Genomic DNA, 25,158 nt, shown 5'->3' with positions numbered 1-25,158 from the left:
TCACTGCATGTCATCATTACGATCAACATCGTCAGTGCGAGAGTGCACGGCCTCTGTCCGGAGTCGTAAGTGCCGAAGGGCACGGATTCTGTCCGGAGTCGTAATGCAGTGTTCAAGCTTTGTTAAACGGGTGAAACACAACTGGGGATGGGTTGTGGTAGCCTGTACATGGCTCCTCTACGTCGTGATGTTCGGCATCATGTACTCCTACGGTCTCTTCTTCATCGCCTTCCAAGAGGAATTCGATAGCAGCGCAACGATCACGGGTAAGCTTTCGCACAGCGCAAATACTCGCACACAGATCAGGCATGCTTCTCACTCACCTCCTTGCATAGATTCGCACTTTTTGTGTATACACTCAACTCCACGCACATTATCTTTGTTCTTGCCCACTGGAAGGATTTTCTCCCCTCAGCATCGTTTCTGATTTGAGACCAGCAACATCCTTGAAAAGGTTTATTATAGGGATTGTATAATTTTAGTTAAGACGGGGATTCACGTTTTAACATTTTGCGAGATTTAAGAAACCGCTTAAAGTATTAAAGAATGTTTATTCTAAGAGGAATTAAAAGTTTATTTGATGAAAATTGTCTTTGAAGCGTCTGAGATATCAGAACGAAGTAAAACCAAGGAGGTATGAGAGAATACATTTGTACCTCTTTGGTGAAACAAAGCGATCCTAATAAAAGGTGCATGGACCCACCTCAAAATCAATATTTGCAATGGGAGCGATATGCACATTCAATGTCATCCATTGATTTGGTGGGGTTTTTTTTCTGTGTGCTTACTGTACGACTGCACCCTTTGTTCCTTGATTTTATTGTATGATTTTTTTTTAAAATCTCTCAACGCATCTAAGCATGCAAAACCAAATGAAATATCACAAACAGGATGACGCAAAGCTTTGTTTTAAAACTGATCCAAGACTACAGGCTAGACGGATCACTGTGGATCGTCATTACCCCTATCTGTATTAGATCAAATTTTCTACTGATTCTGTTATTGAGGAGTGATACACCTATAGTGTTTGCAATGTTTGCAATTTTAGACCTGTATGGTATTAATTTGTAATGAAACAGCTCAGAAGTATGTTCGGGTGATTGGAAGAGCGTTAATCGGTATACCAAAAATGATAAAATTGTAATTGCCAATACTATATATATATATATATATATATATATATATGAATATATATATATATATATATACATATATATATATATATATATATATATATATATATATACATTGGGCCATGACGCGAGAAAAGGGCCCTTAGCACCGCTGCGCGCAAACGCCAGAAAACTGCGCGGAAGTTTGACAAAGCAATACGCGCAAAAAAGATCAACTGGCTGTAACTACGCGCACACGCATAGACGTATCAAAAAGTGACAGGATTTGGGCAAAACATGCTTTTTTGAATGTCGTAATGGGGTCATTTAGGATTGGAATTTCAGAAAAAGGTTTGCATATCTAAATGCGTCAGAGTTTCTTCTACAATGTGGAGCTGAAACCTCATTTTCAGTATTTAATGCCCTAAGGGCCCTTTTCTCGCGTCACGGCCCATATATATATGAATATATATATATGAATATATATATATATATATATATATATATATATATATTATATATATATATATATATATATATATATATATTATAGGCTTTTTTTTTTTTTTTTGAAAAACAAAAAAAGATCTATTGCCATTTTAGGTTTTTATCACATATATATATATATTATATATATATATATATATATATATATATATATATATATATATTATAGGCTTTTTTTGGGGGGGGGGGGAGAGGGATGGGGAGAGGAATATTTTTTTTTTTTGTGGTAAGATTAAAAGGACACGCAGACATAGAGATTAAAATTAAAGTAACCAGAATCAGAATCTTATCTCATTGATGTTGAGTTGGTACATTTCATGCTGAAGGGAGCAAACACGAGAACCATTACTATTGAATACCTTTGGGGTAGAACAGATCCCTGGGTCTGTGCCCCCCCCCCCCCCTCCGGCCCCCCTCCAACAAAAGTCCGCTTTAGTGTTGTTAGTGACCCCTACACCGAAACATACAGTATATGCGAATTCGAACATTATCCAACGTATTCATGCTGAGAATAAGTAACGAAATCATTCAAATCAAGAAATTGGAAAGTGAAATCATGCATGGAAATAACCCTCAAAGGTAAATTCGGGACCAGATGAAAGTTTTCAGAAATAAAGGAGCATTTTTTTTTAAGCACAGCATTGCAAATTTGATCAAATCAGATGAAAATCAAGGAAGTTATGAAATTGTGCGTTAATTTTTCATGAAAAAGTTTCTTGAACAGTCAAGATGTAAAGCATGAATAAAGAATGATTATCATCCCCTCAAAACATGGCATATACTTGAAACTTGAAATTTTGCAATTTCCAGCTTTTCATTCAACGCAATTGTGACCCAGTCTCAAATCGTGGTATATCTAACTGAGATCAAACCCTCGAATTTTCGTTTTCTTTCTTTTTTTTACACGATCAGTGGAAGTATTGTGAAATGATGATATCAATAGATCACTTACTATTTTATAGATATTCATCATCTGTTCGAAGTTCAAAGTTCAAATTATTTTCAGTTCCATCAAATAAACAGAAAATTATATACAATGAATAAGCAGTGTAATAGTTACGAAAACGTATTTTGTTGATACAGATTAACAAAATAGATGTGATAGTAAGTAACAAAATGAAGAAAACATAATTGTATTTTTTGATATATAAATATTTGTACTTTGCATATCATAATATGCATAGTACAAATTAGATAAGGATGGGAATGAAAATATGGCAGGTCCCCCTAAAAAAAGCAAAACTTGTATCTGGCCCCTCAGAAAATACATGAGAGAACGAATAATAAATTGATGAATACGTACAAACAGACTTAATGAAGGTGTTCTGAGCCAGCAAAGTTCTCAAATTGGCAAATGGAGTTCATTCAATCGCCTTCTATTGTTGGATAATTGTGAATTGATCAATTCAATTCAATTCAATCTATTGTCATTCTTCTTTTTCCCAACAAAACATAACACAAGATAAATCAGGTTTTACATCATGAACAAAAACATTTGCCTTTGGAATGGATAAATGAAATCGGTAAACATAAGAGTGCATACTGGTAAAAAAAAAGATGATACAAAGTTATGCTTCAGTTGAAAAAAAAAAGAATAGAGAGGTCCACTAAAAAGTAAAGCTTGTACATTGTGAACCACTCATAAATCAAATTTACTTACTATCACATAATTAAATTTCCTCGAAACATTGTTTCAAATATATTCGGGAGATAATTGTTATTATGATTTTACATAAATCGCCCTAAATCAAACACTTATACAAATACAATTTTTTAATATTTTGTCTTTAGAAAATAGCTGATCAGTATGAGACAAAAATGCAGTATGACATAATAAATTATACGGAGTGACTTCTTTCGTAATAGAAGTAATTTATCTAAGTGTGTTTGATATTCCCCACGCGAGAAAAGGCAATAAATAGATGAATATCATGTAAGCAGGGACGATGAAGAAAGACACGATTTATGCTTGTTGATTATACCAAATGTTTCGTGAATGTTTCGAGAACTGTTGTTATATATATAGTAAGCTTCGACAATTCAAAACTTTCTTACTTTAATTCGATTTTAACAAATGACCAATATTACCCATTCCTGCCTGCATGGCATCTGGGTTTGGATGAAGCATTTTAGTCGGATGATGTATCACAAGAAGGTTCCGATTGGTAACAAGAAAATGCTTTATAGCCTTCCTTAGAGTTATGTGTAGCCTTCAATCTATTTTTTGTGGGTTTTTTTTTTTTGTAATCTTCATTTTATATTCACTTTGTAACTTTATAATTATCATATTCATTGTTTTACTGAATTCTCAATTTTGCATCTAGTACAGCAGGTCCCCTTTGAAGATCAGTTCTTTGACTGAAATGGCTACCTTGTGAAAATAAAACAAAATAAATGAATAAATACATGTAAATTGACTAATAAAATTTCAGTGCAACGGTCCCTCGGCGACTTCATCACAGGCAGTATAAACCATTACAGTAAAACTCTTTTTCTTTTTAGGGATTCAAATTTTAAGACGGCACATACTATTGTATTGATCTCCCACCTCCCTGCTGTATCCTTGCCCGCTTCCAAGAGATAAGCTATCCACATTAAAAAAAAGGGTCATGGAGCCTCAATAAAAATAATCTGACTATAAGGCCCGGTAAGGACAGTAACGAACGTGAAAAGACGATGAACTCTTCGCCAAAAGGGATCCTTTGAACTGAAGGAAATCTTCATGTGCAACTGATTGAAAAATTGCCCTACATCGACGTAAATAAGCACTTATTGATCAGTGTTTTAACTAAAGAAGGCAAAATTTGTTTTATACCTATATAGTGCATAACTATGTACGGCCTGCTTGTGTACTGATACAGGAAAGATTCTCGTACATTCAAATCTTAAGAGAGAATGTAATTCTGGATTTGAAACACGTAAGTAACCCACTGATCTGAGACTTACAATTTTGATTTCAAAATTCTTATAACCTAATTTGATCATACAGTACCAGATTGCAATGCATGTTGATAATGTGTTGATATGGGGTACAATGTAAGTATGAGTTATGTGTGCAGGAGTCATGTCCATAAAGGAACTATATAGGTCAAGGACAAATTCAACTGATTGTAAATGAATATTTTTCATTTGTCCCATACGTAAGGTTTGTTTTTGATTTATGCAAATTAAGGCAGTATTCAATATTCAATAAATTTCTTTGCTAGAAGTATATAATTTAACTCTTTGGCTACAACATGATATCAATAATTCATTAATTAAATCAAGATGAATTTTGAGCATCTATAGGTACATTATCTTGGACTTGCCCTACAGCAAAGTCCGGTCGGCATTAAAGTGATGTGCACAGGCTGGCAGATTGGACATTGATCACCACAAACTCGGATCGATTGGGCAGATAATGAACACCTATAGTTTGCAGGCACTGACCCTTGTTGATCGTAAAGGAGTCTGCGCAGAAAAAAATAAATAAAAAAAAGAATACATGCACCACTGGCAGTACGTGCCCCATGTAGGCCGTGTGCTGTAGCTGCTACAGAGCCCTTATTCGCAGAAGGTCCTGTTTATACCTTTGGGATTTGAAAAAGTTCATGATATCATATTTGATGCATGTGTGTAGGTCAGTAAGTCTTTGTATCACAAAACATCCTACCATATAAAATTTTCGTTGTAACCATGGTAAAGCCTAAAATATAAGGAGTTATCAATATTTTTCTCGATAAACCATAACTGTTGATTGTCTAGTCTGGAAAATTTTTTATTATAACTGTTGTGCACATATTGTATTCAACAATACTGAACATCGATTATACTGATTCATATTTTTACATTGGCTCTTCAAACCCTAACTGACATTTTAGAACTATGGGTTTGAAGCACTAATGCTGGGTTTTTGTATCATCTGTAAATGATAAAATGTCTTTAAAAACTCTCATGGTCAATGATATCATTTTTAAAGCAAAATTTACTCTTTATGTTTCGCTTACACAACGGTCAGGCACCAGTTTTATTTTTTGTTTTTGTCATCATTTCAGTTGAACAAAGACATAAACTATTATCGTACAAGACAATCTACAAAATTTCATTGTTATACATTGTAATCCTAAAACGGTGATGGTTCTGAAATCTTTCAGACACACCGGACGTGATATTTGGAACTCTCTTCATCGTGCTATTCGAAATATAAAGTCAATGCCGCACTGCAGATATCAAATGATCCTTTAGACGCACGTGTGCTGTGCACAAGCTTCCTTCTTGTTATGACGTAACCGCTCTTGATCTCTTACGTAACCATAACGATCAACCATGATCTAGTAAACAAAACTGTGCATCTGCACCTGGGTGGAAAAAAAAAGGAAAAACATGTAAAGGTGTGTCGAAATGTCATCAAGGATTTACTTTCTTGGAACAAAGTAACCAAAACTTTGCTGAAAGCAGTCAAACCTCTCCTTTTACTCCTTCCCTCCTTCCCTTTCTTCTTTCCTATGCATCTCTATACGCAAGTTATTCTTCCTCTATTTTTTTCTCTGTTAGTCATAAATGTACATTACATTGTGTGTTATGTATATTGCAGCAAGCAAATCAAGTTACACTTAATACTTCAGGGGTGTTTCATAAAGCTGTTCGTAAAGTTACGAACGACTTACGAGCGACTGGTGATCAGTTCTTGTGCTGAATTATTGAAATTCTGATAAAGTATAGCACTTCAGAACTGATCAGCAGTCGCTCGTAAGTTGTTCGTAACTTTACGAGCAGCTTATGAAATAGGGCCCAGCTCTTCTGCATGTACGTGCATTATTTATTATTATAACGTACACGTATAGGTGCATGGTCCTTTGGTTCTCTGACAACATTGTAAACAACATATGCAGTGGCGGATCCAGAGGGGGCACACCGGGCGGCGTTTTTTTTTAAAGACGGCACAGATTGGGGCATGGCGCGTGTTAAACCTATGGGAAAAACGTTGGGTTAGGGTTTTTGGTTAGGGTTAGGGTTAGGGTTAGGGTTAGGGTTAGGGTTGGGGTTAGGGTTAGGGTTAGGGTTAGGGTTAGGGTTTGATGGCTAGGGTTAGGATTAGGATTAGGGTTAGGTTTAGGGATAGGGTCCCCAATAGATTTTTAGAGTCCCCAATCTGCGCCGTCTAAAAAAAAACACGCCACCGGGCGCGGGTCCCCTCTATACATTTTTCGTTGAAACAAAAGAACTGAAAAGATTTAAAAAGGGGGCGCTTCCGCTCCCTTTAATTTTTGTAGAGGCGCCTCCCCTTTACGGAATTCCTGGATCCGCCCCTGACACGTGTGTATGTATGTAGGCCTACATTCTGTTCGACAATGTGTACATGTACAATGATAATGCCGAAACCTATAAGTCAAATCTATCAAAACAGGAATTAAGCGCTCTAACAATACCATTAGTGGTTGTGTACGTGGGTTTCGAATCAATGGAAAATCGATTAATATTACGGAAATATTCAATCTGGAGGGTACAAGCGGTACTCATCACTAAGAAAACTAAGAAACAAAACTACATGCAGGAGGAAGAAGAAAAGTAGTAATGCTCATCAATGAATGTGGTATAGAGAGTACTATATAGGCCATGCACTGTATTTTGTGTAGATTAATAACAACAGAGTCGTTTTCCAGGTGGTTTGTCTCCATGTACCCTTCGATGAGATTTACGTACGCTTCAGAGGCAAACGAACAGAAAAGATACGAAGGGTTTGTTTGCAAAAACCGATAAGTCCATTTCTGAAGATTTTGAAGTACGATCTCTGTCATAAAGTACAAAATAATACCTTTTAAATGATATATTGGTCACTACATATAAAGGTATATTTTTGAAGTTATGGTCAAAAGAAGCAAGCATTTTCTTATTATTCTCTTTATTTTTCTTGACCTTTAATCGCAAATATCTCCATTTGGCAAATATGGACTTAACGGTTTTTGCAAACAAACTCTTCATATATACTTTGCCAACCGGCACAGGCTCGACACGCTTAAAGGGACTGTACAGTACTGGTTGAGGTGAGGATTCAGGTTTATAATATTTTTTGGTGAGATACTGAGAGACCTCTTATGAAATATGAAAGAGCATGTAATTTCAAGAAGGATTCAACATTTACCTGACGAAAATTGGCCTTGAAATGGCTGAGATATCCAAAAAAGCGATCCTAATAAGATTAACAGGCCACGACTTTTATTAGGATCTCTTTGTTTTATCTTGTTTTTAGATATCTCAGTCATTACAAAACCGATTTTCATCAAATAAACTTTGAATTCCCCTTAGAAATGTGTGCTCTTTAACATTTCAAAGAGTGGTTTCTAAATATCTCGCAAAACATTACAAGCTGAATCCTCACCTCAACCAATACTGTACAGCCCCTTTATTGTAAACAGGAACTGAGTTGATACAACTCAATTCCACATCATTAATTCATTTTGTCACCCGAACAGCGGAGAATACGATACTGAATCAGTCTAGCACATGGGAATGTAAGAGGGCCGGGAAAGTTAATGCAGGGGGGGGGGGGGGGGGGGGGGGGAATTCCACCTCTCCGGTAATAGGCCTATCATGATAAAATATTCATTTCTTCTATTAAAGAAGGATACTATAAACATAATCGTGGATTTATAATCAATTAGTGACAAAGCAGTATTCTTGTAAAGCAGCAATTTAAGAGCACATAAAGTAATAGTAATAGCCATAATGATTGATAAATTCTGATAAGATGGAACTATTTCTATGTATCTGACAATTTCACCACTGATGCCTTGTAATACACAGCTGTGCATATGACATTCGTAAATTCATAGCAGAAAAATATTCATATAATTCAAACACACACTCACACACACACAAAGCTGAACTTAAAAATGAAATAATGCGATTTGAAATGAAAATATCTTGTAGAAAGCGTCTATGGACAAAACTACCGATAACTGACTTTATCATTATGCCACCTACCCCAGAACATATAATTACAAATGAGGTAAAACTATATTTTCATATTTCATCTTATATGTAATGTCGACATATAAAAAGTAGTAAGGATATACAGCAAAGGTGTGGTAATCCTTTTTTTTTTCCTTGCTTGCTTCAAGTAGCTACTGAACCCTATCCGAACCGCTCCTGACATTACATTCATGCATGACATTGGTAAGGACTAGATGTACTGGTTCTCTCTGGTTCGCCCTGCGTGGTATGCTCTGGCATTTGCAACATATTTCCATTATGTACTAGTCCTTTTTTTTTTTTTTTTTTGGGGGGGGGGGGTAATTAATTTAGCCAGTTCTACAGTGATCGATGTCTATAATCTTTCCATACAGTATACAGTATACCTATGCCTACTCAGTGAATTCTGAACTTTTTTCAATTTCAATTCAACAGTTTATTTATTTCCATCATCACAAAGAAAAGAAAAGAAAAAGTTGATATAATCCAAAGTGATACATTTTTTTTTTCATTTCTCTTACACTCGTCTGATAAAGGATTTTTTTCAATACAATATAAAGTATATTATACACGAATGATGTCGTAAAAAAGAAACAATGCACTTTGTCATGGCAACAAAAATAGTAAATAATCACAATGATGGAAAACAGTGTTCCACTAAAAAAGCCACGCTTGTAAGACGTGGAACAAGAAAAGTATTTCTTCAGAAACAACAGCAACAGACAAACAAACAAAAAATGCTACCGGAGTTGACGGTTGAGTGCAATTCATGACGATATAATGAACCCAGAAAAGGTTGCTTAGAATCTAACAACGGCTGCTCAGTGTACATAGGGGCGTTGATCTTTTTTTTTTTTAATAATCTGCAGCGACCGTTTTGTGACATCAAGAGCTATTTTCTCGTCGCTTTGTTACTCGTCATTGCAGCGTGATAAGAACAATCGAAAGACGTTCGTTACAAGTTCAAGGCTTGGTATAGAAATCATGGACTGTAAATCTAGTAAGGTGCAGCATACGTAGAACTGCCATCAGCTTTGTGCGGTACATATTATCATGTTGCGTGATTAGAAAAGGAAGCTAATGATGGCTAAACTATCATTAATAGGAAGAGGCGTTCGGATGTAACTTGCACATGTGTATAAGATTAGCATAAGGGACAATCCGTCGTGTGACTCGGGGTTTGACGAGCAAATTGTCGTAAAACAAATCTTATAAGTCATAGAATTGCTTGTCGTATTCCAGTTTATCTAAGGACTAAAGATTGAATTCACCAGGCCGTTAAAGCGGCTGTGACTTTTGATATTAGCGAGCTTTAGATATGCGACGCAAACGCTATAATGGCTACGCCTTGGGCTAAAAATGGTGTTTTGCGCATGCGCGAGGCGGCTGTTCTCATTGCCTAACCCGGGAAGCTGCGTCGTATCAGCATTTGCGTCGCAGATCTAAAGCTCGCTATTTTCAGAAGTGAGAGGTAAGTTGAATTCAATGCTAGTGTATTATACAGTATCATCATCCTCGGTGCATTCAGATATAGCGGTTACATCATAATACAGTCTCAGTATATACAATGTACAAAGAACAATATAGTATAAATGCAGCGAATTAGACCCCTCTGTGCATCTCAGACCGGCGGATAGTATGTTTAATTTCGAAAATTCGTTATTCATACCAAAAAAAAACACCTATAAATGATATAAACAAATGAATTAGGGCTTATTATTCGCAATATTAATTTGTGGCGTTTATACTCAGCAGGTTCTTTATTGGAAGATGGGTTATTCCGAAAATGAAATAAGGTTTATCATTCCGACGGTTCGTTAATCCGAAAATGAAAAGAAGGTTATATTATAAAAGGGAAGCTTTTATTCTATTAGCCGAAGACTCTTCTATCTTGTTTTCTCACAAAGATTCAAAAATGTTTTTAATACTGTTAATGATGAGTAAATTTACCTATAAAAAACTGGATTCAGGCTAAAAAAATTATCATTTTATTTCGGTTTTATTTCCACACGTTATAGTCTCATCAGGACCAGCAGATCCTGCTCTTCCAGAGAGTCCTGCCCAGGATAAAATACAAAAACATTCATTGTAACTCAAAATAACATTCATACATAATGGAACAATAAAACATAAAATCTACACCCTTGATTACTTATCAAAATGCATGCATACAATAAAAAATAAAAGATCAAATTGAATGATTTAAATAAATATACTTTACATAAAATGGGAGTGAAATGACCCATTCTCCATAATGTGTTGGGGTTTTTTTGTGTGTGTAAATCATTGGATTTACAAAACCAACAACAACACATGTTTTTTCAGTTACTCGTGAGATGAATTTCCTATTCAAATTGTATTTAATGAAACACATATCTATCCTGTACACTCAACGAAAGTTTTAAGACTTTTCATTGATAATCACTTGAATTGGAACATTCTCTGAATAAACCGATTTCAAGAAATGCAGTGGTTATAGCTTAAACATTTTTTACCATTAGAATATTATCAATGTTATAATAGTCACTTTAAGATATTACCATATTTCATTTTTGGCTCCAAACTCTGGAATTCCTCAAATAATGAAAAATGACGAACCCCCGGATTTCATGCATTTAAACTGCTGGTTGTTGAATAGGTCAGCATGCATAGTCTCGTCTCCATGTTGAATGTCTTGTTTTTTAGTTCTTTTCTCTCGTGGCTGCAGGCACCCGCATTATTTTCTACGTAATGCTGCCCCAACATGACGGTCTTGTTTATATTTTCTCTTTCTTTCATTTCCTTTTGTTGTTTTTGTTTTTGTTGTGTTTGTGTGTGTATGTATGTATGTATGTGTGTGTGTGTGTGTGTGTGTATTTGTACGCGTGAGCATGCTTGTCTTGCGTGCGTGCAGTGTATGAATGTGTTTGAATGTGTTTTGAGTTCTTTTAATGGAGACCTAGCCCAACAACCCAACCTATTTGCATTATTTTTTTGTAGGCTTCCCACTCGCAATGAGTGCAAAAGGTCCCATCTGGGCTCACTCACAATATGACCCGAAGATATTGTTCGGTTATCCCGAAGAACAGCTTCTTTTCGGATTCGTTCTATTAGAGAAATTTTTGTTCATGGAGCTATAGGGTTCTCGGTTGTTATGCACACGGAGATTGTGTAGGGATTCCAAGCTTTTAACTGATGGAGACCTATTTAAGTTTTCGGCCGAACCATATTATGATACAGGGCTCTGTATCCATGTTTGCTTTTACCTTCTTTGTCCACGGTGCGAGAGTTCCAAGATGTTTACCGGCATTTTGGTCATTAACTGGTGTTCCTTCCATGGGAGGTCATTGGTGATCGTGACTGTAGATCCTAGGTATATTTTGTCCACTCTGTGTCTGTCAACTCTGCCGTCTAAATGCCGTAGATTGAAAGTCAATCTAATAGATTGTAGTCAGGGACCAGTCCAAAATTGGATTGAAAGTTAAGTTTCAATCGAATAGGATTGAATTCTACCTCTATTAGATTGAAAACTTCAATCCAACTTTTGGATTGGTCACTGACTACAATCTATTTCAATCTAAGGAAGTTAGAGTGTGGTGATTGTTTTGCTGCTCTGTCTGTAGTTACGAAAAATTGGGTTGCGTTTTCGTATATAGGTCCACTACACATTTGTTTTCACATTGACAGCCATTATTTGAACTTCATGGATACAATATCTCCAGACGAATACAATGCTGGAGGATTCATCGAAATTGATGCCAAGAATAAAAGATCTCCTTTTCATTTCACTTGAAAATTTGACCCCCCCCCCCCCGAAAAAAAAAACCCGACCCCAACATGATAGTGAAGATTGTGTGAACCTTAATGGTGGGTCTTTACATCACATGTTGTGGTTCCTTTTATCATCATGTATAGTATAGTTCCAATTTTGATCAATCCTGGAAACCTCAGAAGCAGTGTGTTGTATTTTACTAATCAATGCCATTAACAGAACGTGAAATGTAAAAGAATGATAGGGAAAGTACGAAAAGTGTTCTTCTCGATTATCAGTCATAAATAATTGAGTGCAGACCTTTTCCATGTAATATGTCACCCATGGTGTATTAATTTCTAACAAATGAAAAGTCCAGACTTCTGTTGAGAAGGGGCGCCTCATCTCTCGCTTCATGTTACCCTGAAGTGACGGTGTCATCTTCGTACTTCTTCGCTTTTGTGGCACTTTAGTGGCTTTGAGGATTCTAAAGAGGCTCGTGTCTGCTATCTCTCTCAAAGTTAATGCCATGCAGCAGTTGTGGATTTTATGTGCTTCCGATGCATGCAAAGATTATTATCCACGTATTATGTACGGTCATTAACATTCTTATCGAGTGTGAACATCAATGTTACTTGACTTAGGATGGGCTGGTGCTATTCCAGTTGCACTGACGGTTATCCTCGCACCCCCAGCCAACATGGCGGTAGAGCGCTTCGGCTACAGACCCGTGGTCCTCTCGAGTCTCATCGCGGCAACACTCGGCGTGCTCACCACCTCGTTCATGCCCGTGTTCCTGCCGGTCTACGCCACGTACAGCGTCATGTTCGGCCTCGGGTCCGGAATGCTTGGAATAACGTCGATGAAACTGATCATCGCGTACTTCCCGAGTCAGAATGCTGTTCGGGCGTCTGGCCTCGCCCTCAGTGGAAGCAGTACAGGTGGGAGATAATCAAATTCGATTCGATTCATTTAATTCAATTCAATTCAAATAAATCTAATTCAGTTCGATTCCTTTCAGTTCAATTCAATTTAATTCAGTTCAATTCAATTTAATTCAGTTCAATTCAATTCAATTCAATTCATTCAATTCAGTTCATTCAATTCAATTCAATTCAATTCAATTCAATTCAATTCAATTCAATTCCATTCCATTCCATTCCATTCCATTCCATTCCATTCAATTCAATTCAATTCAATTCCAGTACATTGCATTCAATATCCAATATATGCGACATTATATTCCAATCAGAGTTGTTGAAAGTTCACACACTTCAGCATCTTCTCCCTATTTACAGGTTAAATCTTGCAACTATCAAAAATGTGTTTACTCATCCGGAAAGAAAAAAACAAACGATCTTTTTTTTATGAACTTCATCACCGATTGTTGCGGCATACCCATACGCAATTGCGGGACATTGATTTCATATTCTCTTTCCCCGTTACAAGTCTAGTGTGGGAATAATCATTTTCCTTTATACTGCCGGCACCGTTCTAACAGTGAGGTACCAACAATTATTTCCTCCTGTCGAATTTCATTCAGGATCACTGAGCTTCGCTCCTTTTTTGACATTTCTTCTCGAGACCTACGGGTGGCGGACAGCCCTCCGGATACTCGCCGCCATCCTTGGCATCGTGGGAACGCCCTGTGTGCTCTCCCTCGTTGAACCCAGTTACGATAAGAGTAACCATTCGAGGGACAATTTGGGGAGAGTGGGCGAGGATCAACCGCTTGGATCGCCAGAATCAGGAGTTGAAGGAAGCCATTACGGTGACACTGCCATTGAAAAACCTAACGCAAAAACGTGCCAGGGTGCATCCAAGTGTGATCACAGCCAAAATGTTATATCTGAAACGAATTCATCAGGAAAAATTGTCGTCGGTGCGAAGGAAGGAGGGACCAAGGATAAGTCTGGGGAGGACAAACCGTTGGAGAATGTTGTCAGAGACGAAACTCTGTCCAAAAGACTGTTTGCGACATTCATGTATCTAGAGCTGTACTTACTCATCCTAGCCGTCCTCATTCAGGGTGTTGGAGACTGTTTCTACTATGTCAACATGGTGACTACTGATTTTCTGATTGAATATCTTTAAAAAATAGATTTTACTGCTTATTGTATTGAACAAAAGATACATTCAGCTAGTATAACATCGTTAAGCAATTCTGCTACAATTATGTACAGGTGCCCACGTGTATTATTCTTTGAAATTCTTCGTAGTGCAAGCTGAACTCGACAACAAAGGGCAAGTGGTAGCTGAAAGTTATGGGAAGGAATTTTAAGAGCAACGGAACCAGCAACCTTGATGAAGTTGTAACCCAGCAATGAAGTTGCAGATTTTTTTTCTTTTGTTTTTCCGCTCTATCCCTTCGTGTGCTCTCACGGAACTGCCTGTTGCAAGGTCAATTCTGTTTAACCTATAACGGAACAATTAATAGAACTGCTCTGAAAATATTTTCTTTCTTTTTTTCACCAGGCTCGTTAATTGCGTTTCCTACAGTTGCTGTGGAGGGGTTGTTCATATGCGTCTTTCTGTCTGCTAAGTGCATTTTTGATAAAAATACATGATTCTGTGCTTGCGCATGTCACTTGGAATACTAGTATTGTGACAAATCACTGTACAATAGTGGTAGCTTTTCGTGAAAGCAGCCATCCGGCCCTTTAGTTTGTATTCGAGGGGTAGGCCTTAAAAAGATATGCATGTACATTACGCCATGTAATGTTGTACATTTCCACATGACATTAAGCAATTGTCGTTCTGTCAAACGTGAAAGATTCTGGCCTACCTTGTGTCCATAATAACTGTATCAATAGGCCAACAGAAGACACAAAACGGGAAAGGTATCCGATATCTAGTTCCCAGAAAGATTCAGTAAAAGAAGCTTACCCAAGAGTGCACTGCGCAAATGCAGACAAAAGCATAACTTTCTATACGCAGAGTTGATACAAATCTATATTCGTTTATCTCTTGTTCATTAGAATGAAATGATGTTTTTCTGTCGAAATCCGATTGGCAGGTGTATTCCTTTTATTCGCTGATATTGTTTATCTCTTCTGGCTTCGTCATCAGGTGAGCTATATGGTATCAACTGGCTTCACGAAAGATGACGGGTCCTTGGTTCTCATGGTCATGGGCGTGTCCAATCTAATCGGGAAACTCCTTGTCTCGTTGCTAGGCGAACTGCTTCCTGTGCCCAACATCGCTTTCTCGTTCACCGCATCCATCGTGGGTGTGGCCGTCATGTCCTCACTGCTTGTTGCCGACAGTATTGGCAAAATATTGGGTATTGCAGCCGGTGAGACATAAAGCTGTATGTCCCTTTATACAATTTCTATTTGAGTATGTTGTGTGTGTGTGTGCGTGCGCGCGCGTGCTCAGATTCTGATTGGTATGTACGTGTATATAGTTGAGTGACCCCCGCACCTCGTCGTAGTTAATGTTTATGCATGTTTGATCACATTTCGTCCCTGAAATTCTATGAAATCCCACTCATATACAGGAAACATGCTGAAGATTCCAATAGAACCACAAGTTCACTGATCGATACCGGAAATTTGCAGCTATCGTCCTCAAACGCGAACTCGTCACTCGCGCTCCCAACCCCAAGAACAATGTGGATTGAGTGAAAGCAGCAACATTAGTAGAACACATCAGTGAAAGTTTGAGGAAAATCAGGCGATCGATGCAAAAGTTATGAATTTTTAAAGTTTTGGTGTTGGAACCGCTGGATGAGGAGACTACTAGAGGTTATGACGTATGAGTGGACAACAATACCAAGAAAATATAAAGCAAATACTACAAAAATCCATTTTTCATGAAAATTACAAATTCCATCAATTTGATATTGACATATGTTAAGGGTAGCAATTATTCCCCCTGCTTTCTGAAAGCGGTTGGTCCACTGCTCCTTCATAATTCTAGAAAAGTGAATTTTGTTGAATTTCCTTTATATTTTCTTTGTATTGTTGTCCACTCATACGTCATATCCTCTAGTAGTCTCCTCATCCAGCAGTTCCAACACCAAAACTTTAAAAATCCATAACTTTTGCATCGATTGTCCGATTTTCCTCAAACTTTCACTTATGTGTTCTGCTAATGTTACTGCTTTCACTCAATCCACATTGCTCTTTGGGTTTACCTTCCCTTTAACAAAGCACGTAAAAGACGTGTGCGGGTGACCGTGATGCTCACATAGACAAGCACGTAAAAGATGCGTGCGGGTGACCGTGATGATACTTACAACTTCATATTTTCGCGAAAAACTGTTCGGTTTTCACCACAGTTTGCTTGCCAAGTTTCAAGCGTACTATATGAACACAGTCCCAGGCATAATTTCTGTTTCAGTGCGCTTGTAACAATTTTAAGCAGGGTGACGGTATTAGGGCCCCTGACGAGATGCGGGCACCTCATTATACTTGTTCAAAATTATATACTAATCTTAGAACTTAATGTTAACATTCAATTGAAATTCGTTTTGTATGAAACGGTAGACCTGTTTTTTTTTACTGTCATTCTCACTCTGCCTTGAACATGAATAAAGTCATGAATAAACAAAATTAGTATGGTATGTGTGATGATTCAAAAAATGGAAATGCGCCCTAGAGAATTTGATTTGATCATAATAACACAGCTCAACTTATAAACCAAAACATTTGTACACGCCGCTCTTCATCCTAACAAATTGTGGAAGATAATAATTTCATTTTTCATTTCATTTATTTTCATATTTCTCAATGAATGATAAAAAAAATACATCAACTTAATGTAACAAAATTGAATATTACATGATATCCAGCTAGGAGGCATAATAATTATTACAAAATGAAATAGGGCCTATACATAATATCCAGCTAGGAGACATACATAGAATATTGCAAACATAATTATAAAGCATAGTTGTTGGTCTATAAAGTTGGAATATGGGAATGAATGCTAAAGAAATGAAGGAACCTACTAAAAAGCAAGCTTGTGGAGCGTAGGTACCAATTAAATTCGAGCTACAGATTGAGATGAGGAGCACGGGTACTATAAATGACCGAAACATAGAGAACCCCCCCCCCCCCCCAAAAAAAAAAAACAAAAAAAAACAAAAAAAAACAAAAAAAAAACAACAACAACAACAACAACAAAAAAAAACCAAACCAAACCAAAACAAAACAAAACAAAAACACACTATAGTGCAGGAATATTGCAAATTATTCTCTCATGCAGGTCTGGAGGTCGGATAAGCCACATGCTGTAAGCGGATGAGCAGTTATTTTGGCAGTAATAACAAATGTGAATCACATTATAATGACAATGGTATACGGTTAAGTCAGTTTTAGAAAATCATACATTTCGTGTCTTCAGAAGAGACGGGGAAGTATAGAAAAGGGAACACATGCACCTGCAAGTCCAGATAAAATAAAAAGACATCCAACAACCAGTTGCAGTGCAGTGAAAATAAAAATACCAGCTGTTACCGCGCCCCAATGTCTTTAAAGGGGATGGCTAGTAACTGATCAGTGGGAATCAGTGGGAATGCTGGGGGATGATTGTTCCAATCCTTGTGGGATTCATTTAAGAGTACATTATATATCTATTGTTGGGTGAAAATTATTTGCTTTAGAGTGGTCTCATATTCAAGTAATGTGATCGTTAACGATCCGTTAACGATCGCCCCGTCACTGTACAGGCATGCTAACCTGGAAACATTTAACTGCACATTAATTGAATATGAGACCACTCTGAAGCAAATAATTTTCACACAACAATAGACATATTATAATGTACTCTTAAATGAATCCCACAAGAATTGGAACAATCTTCCCCAGCATTCGAACTGGTTCCCACTGATCCGTTACTAGCCATCCCTTTAAAGAAGCAAGAATTCTGAACACTGTGGCAGAAATTGAGAGCGCACACAGCTGGGTTGACAACAACCATGCAGTACAGTACAGTGGGATAGTCCTGAACAATATTGAAAAAAAAATCGATGAACTTAATTGATGTAGTTATTCAACAAGTACTTTCTTAATTTGCATTTTAAGGATAGTGACAAACAACCTGTGAGTTCTGGGGGAAGGTCGTTCCAGTATTTCGGCCCTGTCATAATACATAATAGTTTTCTTCGCGAAAGTTGTGCGAGTACGTGGAAGGTGATAATCGTCTTGTTGGCGGGTGGGATAGTTGTGAACTGAGTAGTTTCTTTGGAACATGTGAAGAAAAACATCGGGAAGATCCTTCGTGGAATATTTATACATAAAGATACCTAGATTATAATCGAACAAATTAGTCAATTTCAAAATTGTATTCTTATGAAAAAAAAAATGCATTTGTATGAGACAAATATCCGGCGTTCTTGACGATTCTGACAGCTCGTTTTTGAAAAAGGAAAAGCGAATCAAGCAGAAATCTGGACGAAATACCCCATGCTAGAATTCCATTTGAGGTAAGGGGAAATCATTGTTGAGTGTATAATTTGTAGTGTATGGATGGGAAAATAATAATTCAGCTGGTTTTTAAAATACCTGCGTTTCTGGATAAAATTCCTGGTTTTCCAGGATAGATCACTATCGATATAAAGTCCGAGAAACTTAATACTATCGATCTGGATTAAATCAATACCATTAAAGATAATATAAAGTTTTAGTACCTCAAAAGTTTCCCCAGTTTCCTTGTCTTGTTTATGTTTTAGGTTAAAGTACCTTTCATATAACTAACACTGTGAGACTACTTACTCGCCCCAAAGTGCTCTCATGTCTCAGCAATCATGCAATAATGGTTTCGTACAATACGTGTATATTGATTGTCGCGGTACCGCGTCGAGTCAAACTAACGGCTCGTTCGAATTTTTCAGAGCCCGCTCTGCTCTGGTACGAAACCATTATTGCATGATTACTAAGACATGAGAGCACTTTGGGGCGAGTAAGTCTCACAGTGTTAGTTATATGAAATGTACTTTAACCTGAAACACAAACTAAGACAAGGAAACTCAGGGAAACTTTTGAGGTACCAAAACTTTCATCTTTTATCTTGACATGATCAGGAACAGAGTGCAGAGAGTTGCTGAACAGCATATAATGCGTCTTATCAGTATTTAGTGATAACTTATTGGCTTGGATCCAGGACTGAGCAAGTTTCAGTTCATTGTTTAACATAATTATATACAAGCGTGTTAGGGTTACGATGTGAAAGAAATACATTTGTGTCATCAGCATAACATATGAAAGAAATAATCTGTGACGAATTTTTGAGGTCGTTTATGTCCAAAATGAATAATAGCGGACCAAGCAGAGAACCTTGGGAGACACCACAAGAAATTGTTTTCAAAAGAGACTCATGACCATTTGAATTAACATATTGCTTTCTATTAAGGTAGTCTTAACCACTCTAGAGCTGTCCCACGAATGCCGTAATGGCTTAACTTATAAAGCAAAATATCATGGTCAATCGTATCAAACGCTCGAGTAAAATACCGATGGTATGGAAAGTCATGTGCCACTTTATCAATGAAAGCTAACAAAGTATGTTGTTTTCTGAATCCAAACTGAAAATCTGAAAGAATATTGCAGTTGATAAGAAATCTAAGAGTTCGTTTGTGGACGAGCTTTTCCAAATTTTTTGAAATTGAAGTTAAAAGAGATATCGGGCGGTAATTGCTAACAGATTCTTTATCACCCTTTTTGAATATGGGAACCGTTACTCTAGCAATTTTCATCTTTTCGGGAACTTTTCCAGTTGACAAAGATTCATTAAAAATATAAATTAAGGGGAGTAATTATTTCATTTATTATGTTTTTTAGAAGAAAAACTGAAATTCCGTCATCATCTGTACTTTTCTTGTTATTTAATTTCCGAACAATTTCTTTAAGTTCTTCTTCGACATTGGGAACAAAAAAACAAAGTCAGTTCATTCCTATCCCTTAGAAACGAATGAAAAGGTGTCCCAGAGCAAGGTATTTTCTCGGCAAGGTCTGGCCCGAGGTTGACGAAAAAGTCATTAAATACATCCGCCATCACCCCTGGATTGTCTATCAGGCGACCTAACGATTTACGATTTACGATTTACGGAATTCATAATGACTACCTTATTTCACTGATAAGTTGCAATTCATGTCACTGCACACTTCCTCCTGCTTTATTTTTCCTTTTTGCATGTTTCCTAAACAATACTAGGATCAGGGTGAGTTTTGCAGTAATGCTTTCCCTCATTCACCCCCTCCCCCTCCGAAATGACAGGAAACAATGTGTCGGGGGAAACGAATTGACTCCAAGACTTCTCGACCTTTTTCTTTTCCTCCCTACCCCCCTTTTTTTTTGACATCGCAGGGGAAAAAAGGTGAAGACTAAGATGTTGTCTTCTCTATTTCTCGGGTACGAATAATAAGAAGGCGAGATGTGAGATTTCGTTCCCTCGAACTGTGGGGTCCGCTAGGGAAAGATGGCGAGGCCCTAGATCTCGTCTTCTCGAGATTTTGAGTCCGAGAATTAAGGCGAGCTGCGAGATCTCGTATTCTCGTATACAGAAAAAGTTTGAGAGGACGAGAATGGTTCTTTCTCGTCATCAAGCTGTGCATAACGGATGTCCTCATCCTATCATGCCTATCATCGTTATTTTGTTTTTACTTTCCGTTTTGACTGACGCCCTCATTTTGTTCAATTGTCTCTTGACTTACAGTGATCGGAGGCGTAATGATGCCTATCACTACTACGATGCTCTACACACTCCCGAATGACTTCTTCGGTCCGGAGCGCGCGAAACTCACTTGGCCAGTCATCGTGTTCTCGAACGGAATTGGCTACCTCCTCGGTTCCCTTGTGGGTGAGTCTCTGTAGCATGGACACACATTTCGTATTAAGATTGAGAAAAGAAAACCTGTTAACCTTTGTAAGGCATACATAGCTTCCTGCTGTTTCACACACAGGTTTTTCCCTCTGGTAATCCATATCACTACAACATATTACTGGAGATGCCACAAGATTTTGTGTCAAGATCTGGACGTCTTTGTCATTGTTTCTATGGAGGAGACAGAACTCGATTTATAGCACACTTGTTCATACCTTGCCGAAGCACAGTCTTATCTACACTTCATGTTGAGCTGACTGAAATCTCGTTCGGTTTGATACCACATCAAATCGTTGTTGTTGTTGTTGTTGTTGTTGTTTTGTCCTATCGACTTCAAATAAATGCTCCCGGTGTCGGAGCAGAAGCTTAAGTTGATTTTACTGTACAGTGTCTTTAACATCGGCAAAAATAACAGACGGTTCAACCCGTTTCAACGGAACAGTCATGATAACTTGTGTATCTAATATCGAGACTATTTTCGAGGCAGGTAATTTTGGTTCTGTTCTTTTTTTTTTTTCTTTTTTTTTGGTGGCTATAAAAACAACCTTGATCAATTGCAAATGATTGACAAATTGCCCCACATCGATGCAAATAAGCGCTGAATTTTATTGATCAGTGTTTCAGTAGTAGCCATGATAGAAGAAATCATGGGCGCACGTACTCGAGCAGGATGCGAACTCATGCAGGCCTCCTTATCTCCGGACAGGCATGGTATTATCTCCACAAAGGTTCGCATCCTGCTACGTGCGGTACGTGCGCCCATGATTTCTTTTATCATGGCTACTACTGAAACAGTTTTCACCGACCAAGTCAGTGCTTATTTGCGTCGGTTAGGGCAATTTGTCAGTTAGTTGCAATGAAAACATCTCGACGGAAGAATCTAATGAATTTGAATAACCTTGATCAAGTCTGTATGAGGGTCCCATTTCATAAAACTTGATATCAGCAACAACTGCCACATTTCTATGACAAATTTGCTCTCAGCCAATCAGATGCAAGGATTTCAGTAGCATATAACAACTATTGTAACTTGTTTTGATAACATGTTTTATGAAACGATGCCCAGATCCACTTGATTTCTGTCCAATTGCCATGTTTGGAGACAAACATGGCAGCATGGTTGGCCAGGTCATGACTCAGAATGTGATTGCTTAATCACTCATTAGAATTTGACATGACTTTTTAACTATTTTAATGAATATTTGACTTTTAACTCCTGTTTGTCTCTTTCTTTTGTCTCTGTACTTGTCAGGCCAATCAATAGACAGAACGGGTTCTTACAGAGCAGCCATCTTTGCATTTATGGGTTTGTACGTCACTTCCGCTTCTCTCTTCGCCTTTGCCCCTGTCTACCAAAAGTTCTTTGCCAAAGACCGGTACGTGGTGATGGAAATACGAAGGAAGAGGCGGCTTGACAGAAGGCTAAAGGATCAAGGTGCAATGAAGACTTCAGGGAAAGAGCCGCTAGAGATTCGAACATCACATCAAAAAGACTTTGTGTATGAAATCATCACTAGTGTGTGACAAATACAGCATCATTTATAATGTTTGCAGGTGAATTATCAGTTAAAGTCGGTTCGAACATCCTCAGATCGACTTGAAACGTCTCAAACGAGCCAGGGGCCTGACCTTGCATTAACAGTTAAAATATCAAAACATGACGTGATTGGCTGAAAGCAGATTTTGTTTCATTTGACGTTTAATAAAAAATACATTTTTTAATGCAACAGACTACCGCTCATATAAAGGAGGGGATTTTGGCGCATTTCATTTTAGATGAAACAGCCGGTGTGGAGAAAGAGAGTATCAGTTCCTGTCTTAAGGTTGGAAAACAGACTAATGTTTGTTCAGCCTACGAAACATGTTTATGCCTCTGCCTCATTGCATGGGTGCATTGAGCTTTTGTATCCCCCATATCAATGTCACCATCTAATACCCCTTTCAGGTAATCGTGGATGCGGATAATAGGAGCAATAAGTCGTAAAATTTTGATTACATGAACGGGAGAGGAGTAAAAAAGTGCGCATTATTTTGATGCTGCTATTATCCGCATTATTGCAGCATGAGGAGTAGATCGAGAATACATGAACGCGTTTTACGACTTATGCGCACTAACATTCCACAATTCGGTCAAAGGTCACTCGATTTCCCGCACAACCGTTGATTGCTGAGCTTGAGCGAGAGCTGTGCATACACACGTGAGTATATAGCACCGGAAACATTACGTCATTATAGAGGCGTGCGCAGTAACCATGACAAATACTCCCGTCTTTCGCACCGTTATATGAACGGGCGCTCGTAAAAGTAGTGCGCACTTGATGAGATATATGAACGCGATTTTGAATACTTCATCCGCATTATTTGGATGCGGATAATTGAACCGCGATTACCTGAAAGGGGTATAAGGCAGAACTACAATGACGGCAAAAACAAGTTTCAGTTGATTTTTCGGCACCAGGCAAAGAAAGGCTACATGAAGTTACTATTATGTGTCTAAACTAGCCGCTGCTCACCTGTACCTCGGTGAGAAAATATTTTGCTGTGCTTTACTAATCAGTGATCCAGGTGATCTAACTTTGTGTAAAGCTTTAGCGAAAACAGACAGACCTCTCCATTTTATACTTTTTCCTTTCTTTATCCTATCTCGATGCAAGTCATTCCTCCCTCCTATTTTTCTATATGTACTAGGGCTGCATGCAAATCAAGCAACTTCTGTATTATTCATTGCATCGCTCATAAAATGTTGTACATTGTAAAGGCAATGAAGAGACTGTATTGCTTTATATCCTAAAGGCAATGAAAAAAATTAGTTTGTTAACAATTAATGTTTATGTATATGTATGACACCAACAATTTATGTGTATGTATCTGCATGAGCAATGATATAATGCAGGAACCAACAAATCAAATCAAATCAAATCAAATGAAAAAAACTAGCCGGATGAACAATGAAAGGTATAGTTGGTATAGTCATAAAAGCTGCAGCATTATTTTACTTCCATTCAAAGTATTTTCTCTGTGTGTGTGTGTGTGTGTGTGTGCGTTTTTTACAATATACAAGTGTACTTATTTTGTGTAACCATGTATATGTAGGCCTAAATATCTTATTGTTATTGTATTTCTGTTGGAAATGAAATAATAAATAAATGGAAAGGGTTAAAAGTCAACGAAACTTTACAGATACATGTAGATGTCCTTTTCCTAATTCCGAGGAATACAAAGTAAAAATGCTGTTTGCAATAGCGAATGTAGCAGAATAAGGAAATACTATTGTATGTCCTTCATATGCAGTGAGCTTAAAGGTCATTTCTTGAGGTCAGTGGTCAAGAGAAGTAAATTTTATCAAAATGTATCAAATTTAATGAAGTTATCAGTGCTTATGTCAGCTTCGAGTGATTACATGAGGAAGCGGAGGCATCACAGCCGACTCCGCGCAGTGCAGTCCAATATTTTAATATAATTGTGCTTTTCATTTTGATATACGGTACGAGAAGAGACATGTAGAATCTCTGATTCAAAATACATTGTATATGCTATTTCCCCAAAGCATAACCGTATATTTTTAGATCTTCTATGAGCTTACATAATGAAGTAGGCTACTCACAAAGACGTACGTAAACGAGGCTCATTGCTTTACAAAATTACAAAGTACTGAGGAGTTTTTGTTTATTTCATTACATGTACAGTATTTTGTGTGTGTGTGTGTGAACTGGCTTTACGACGATATCGATATACAGCTTGATGTATACACATACAGATGTATGAATATTTGACGGTGTGTATCTGGTTGGTAATGTTTGCTTGTGTGTTTGTTTTTGCTTGCTTGTATATCAATATGCATACGTATGCTATTATCGCCTTTGTTGCCGACCTCAACTCTTTTCTAGTGCAATAATAGGGCATTTCGACATTTTCTTAATAGCGACTGTCTTTCCGATTACGAATCTAAATGACTGTTAAAGCAACACGGGTCTTCCGCTTCTCCCCACCGCGGCTCCCGGGCACAGTGTTCATCAGTGTGTGTATGCCTA

General features: G+C 37.5%; 1 protein-coding gene across 1 annotated transcript; it reads left to right on the top strand.

Moving 5' to 3' along the window:
- Positions 1 to 103: 103 nt before the first annotated feature.
- LOC139743861 (monocarboxylate transporter 12-like) lies at positions 104 to 22,651 on the top strand. The gene is made up of 6 exons (XM_071654324.1): positions 104 to 266; positions 12,945 to 13,241; positions 13,844 to 14,361; positions 15,370 to 15,595; positions 20,960 to 21,103; positions 22,380 to 22,651. Exons 1-6 carry the CDS (start codon positions 104 to 106, stop codon positions 22,649 to 22,651), a joined length of 1,620 nt encoding a protein of 539 aa, XP_071510425.1.
- The last annotated feature ends 2,507 nt before the right edge of the window (positions 22,652 to 25,158 follow it).

This window comes from Diadema antillarum, unplaced genomic scaffold (assembly GCF_040938485.1).
Source record: "Diadema antillarum isolate AM-2024a unplaced genomic scaffold, OU_Dant_1.0 seq00001117_RagTag, whole genome shotgun sequence".
In the NCBI taxonomy this organism is placed as follows: Eukaryota; Metazoa; Echinodermata; class Echinoidea; order Diadematoida; family Diadematidae; genus Diadema; species Diadema antillarum.
Note: the sequence above shows the minus strand (reverse complement) of the source record. Positions and strands in the feature narration are given on the sequence as shown.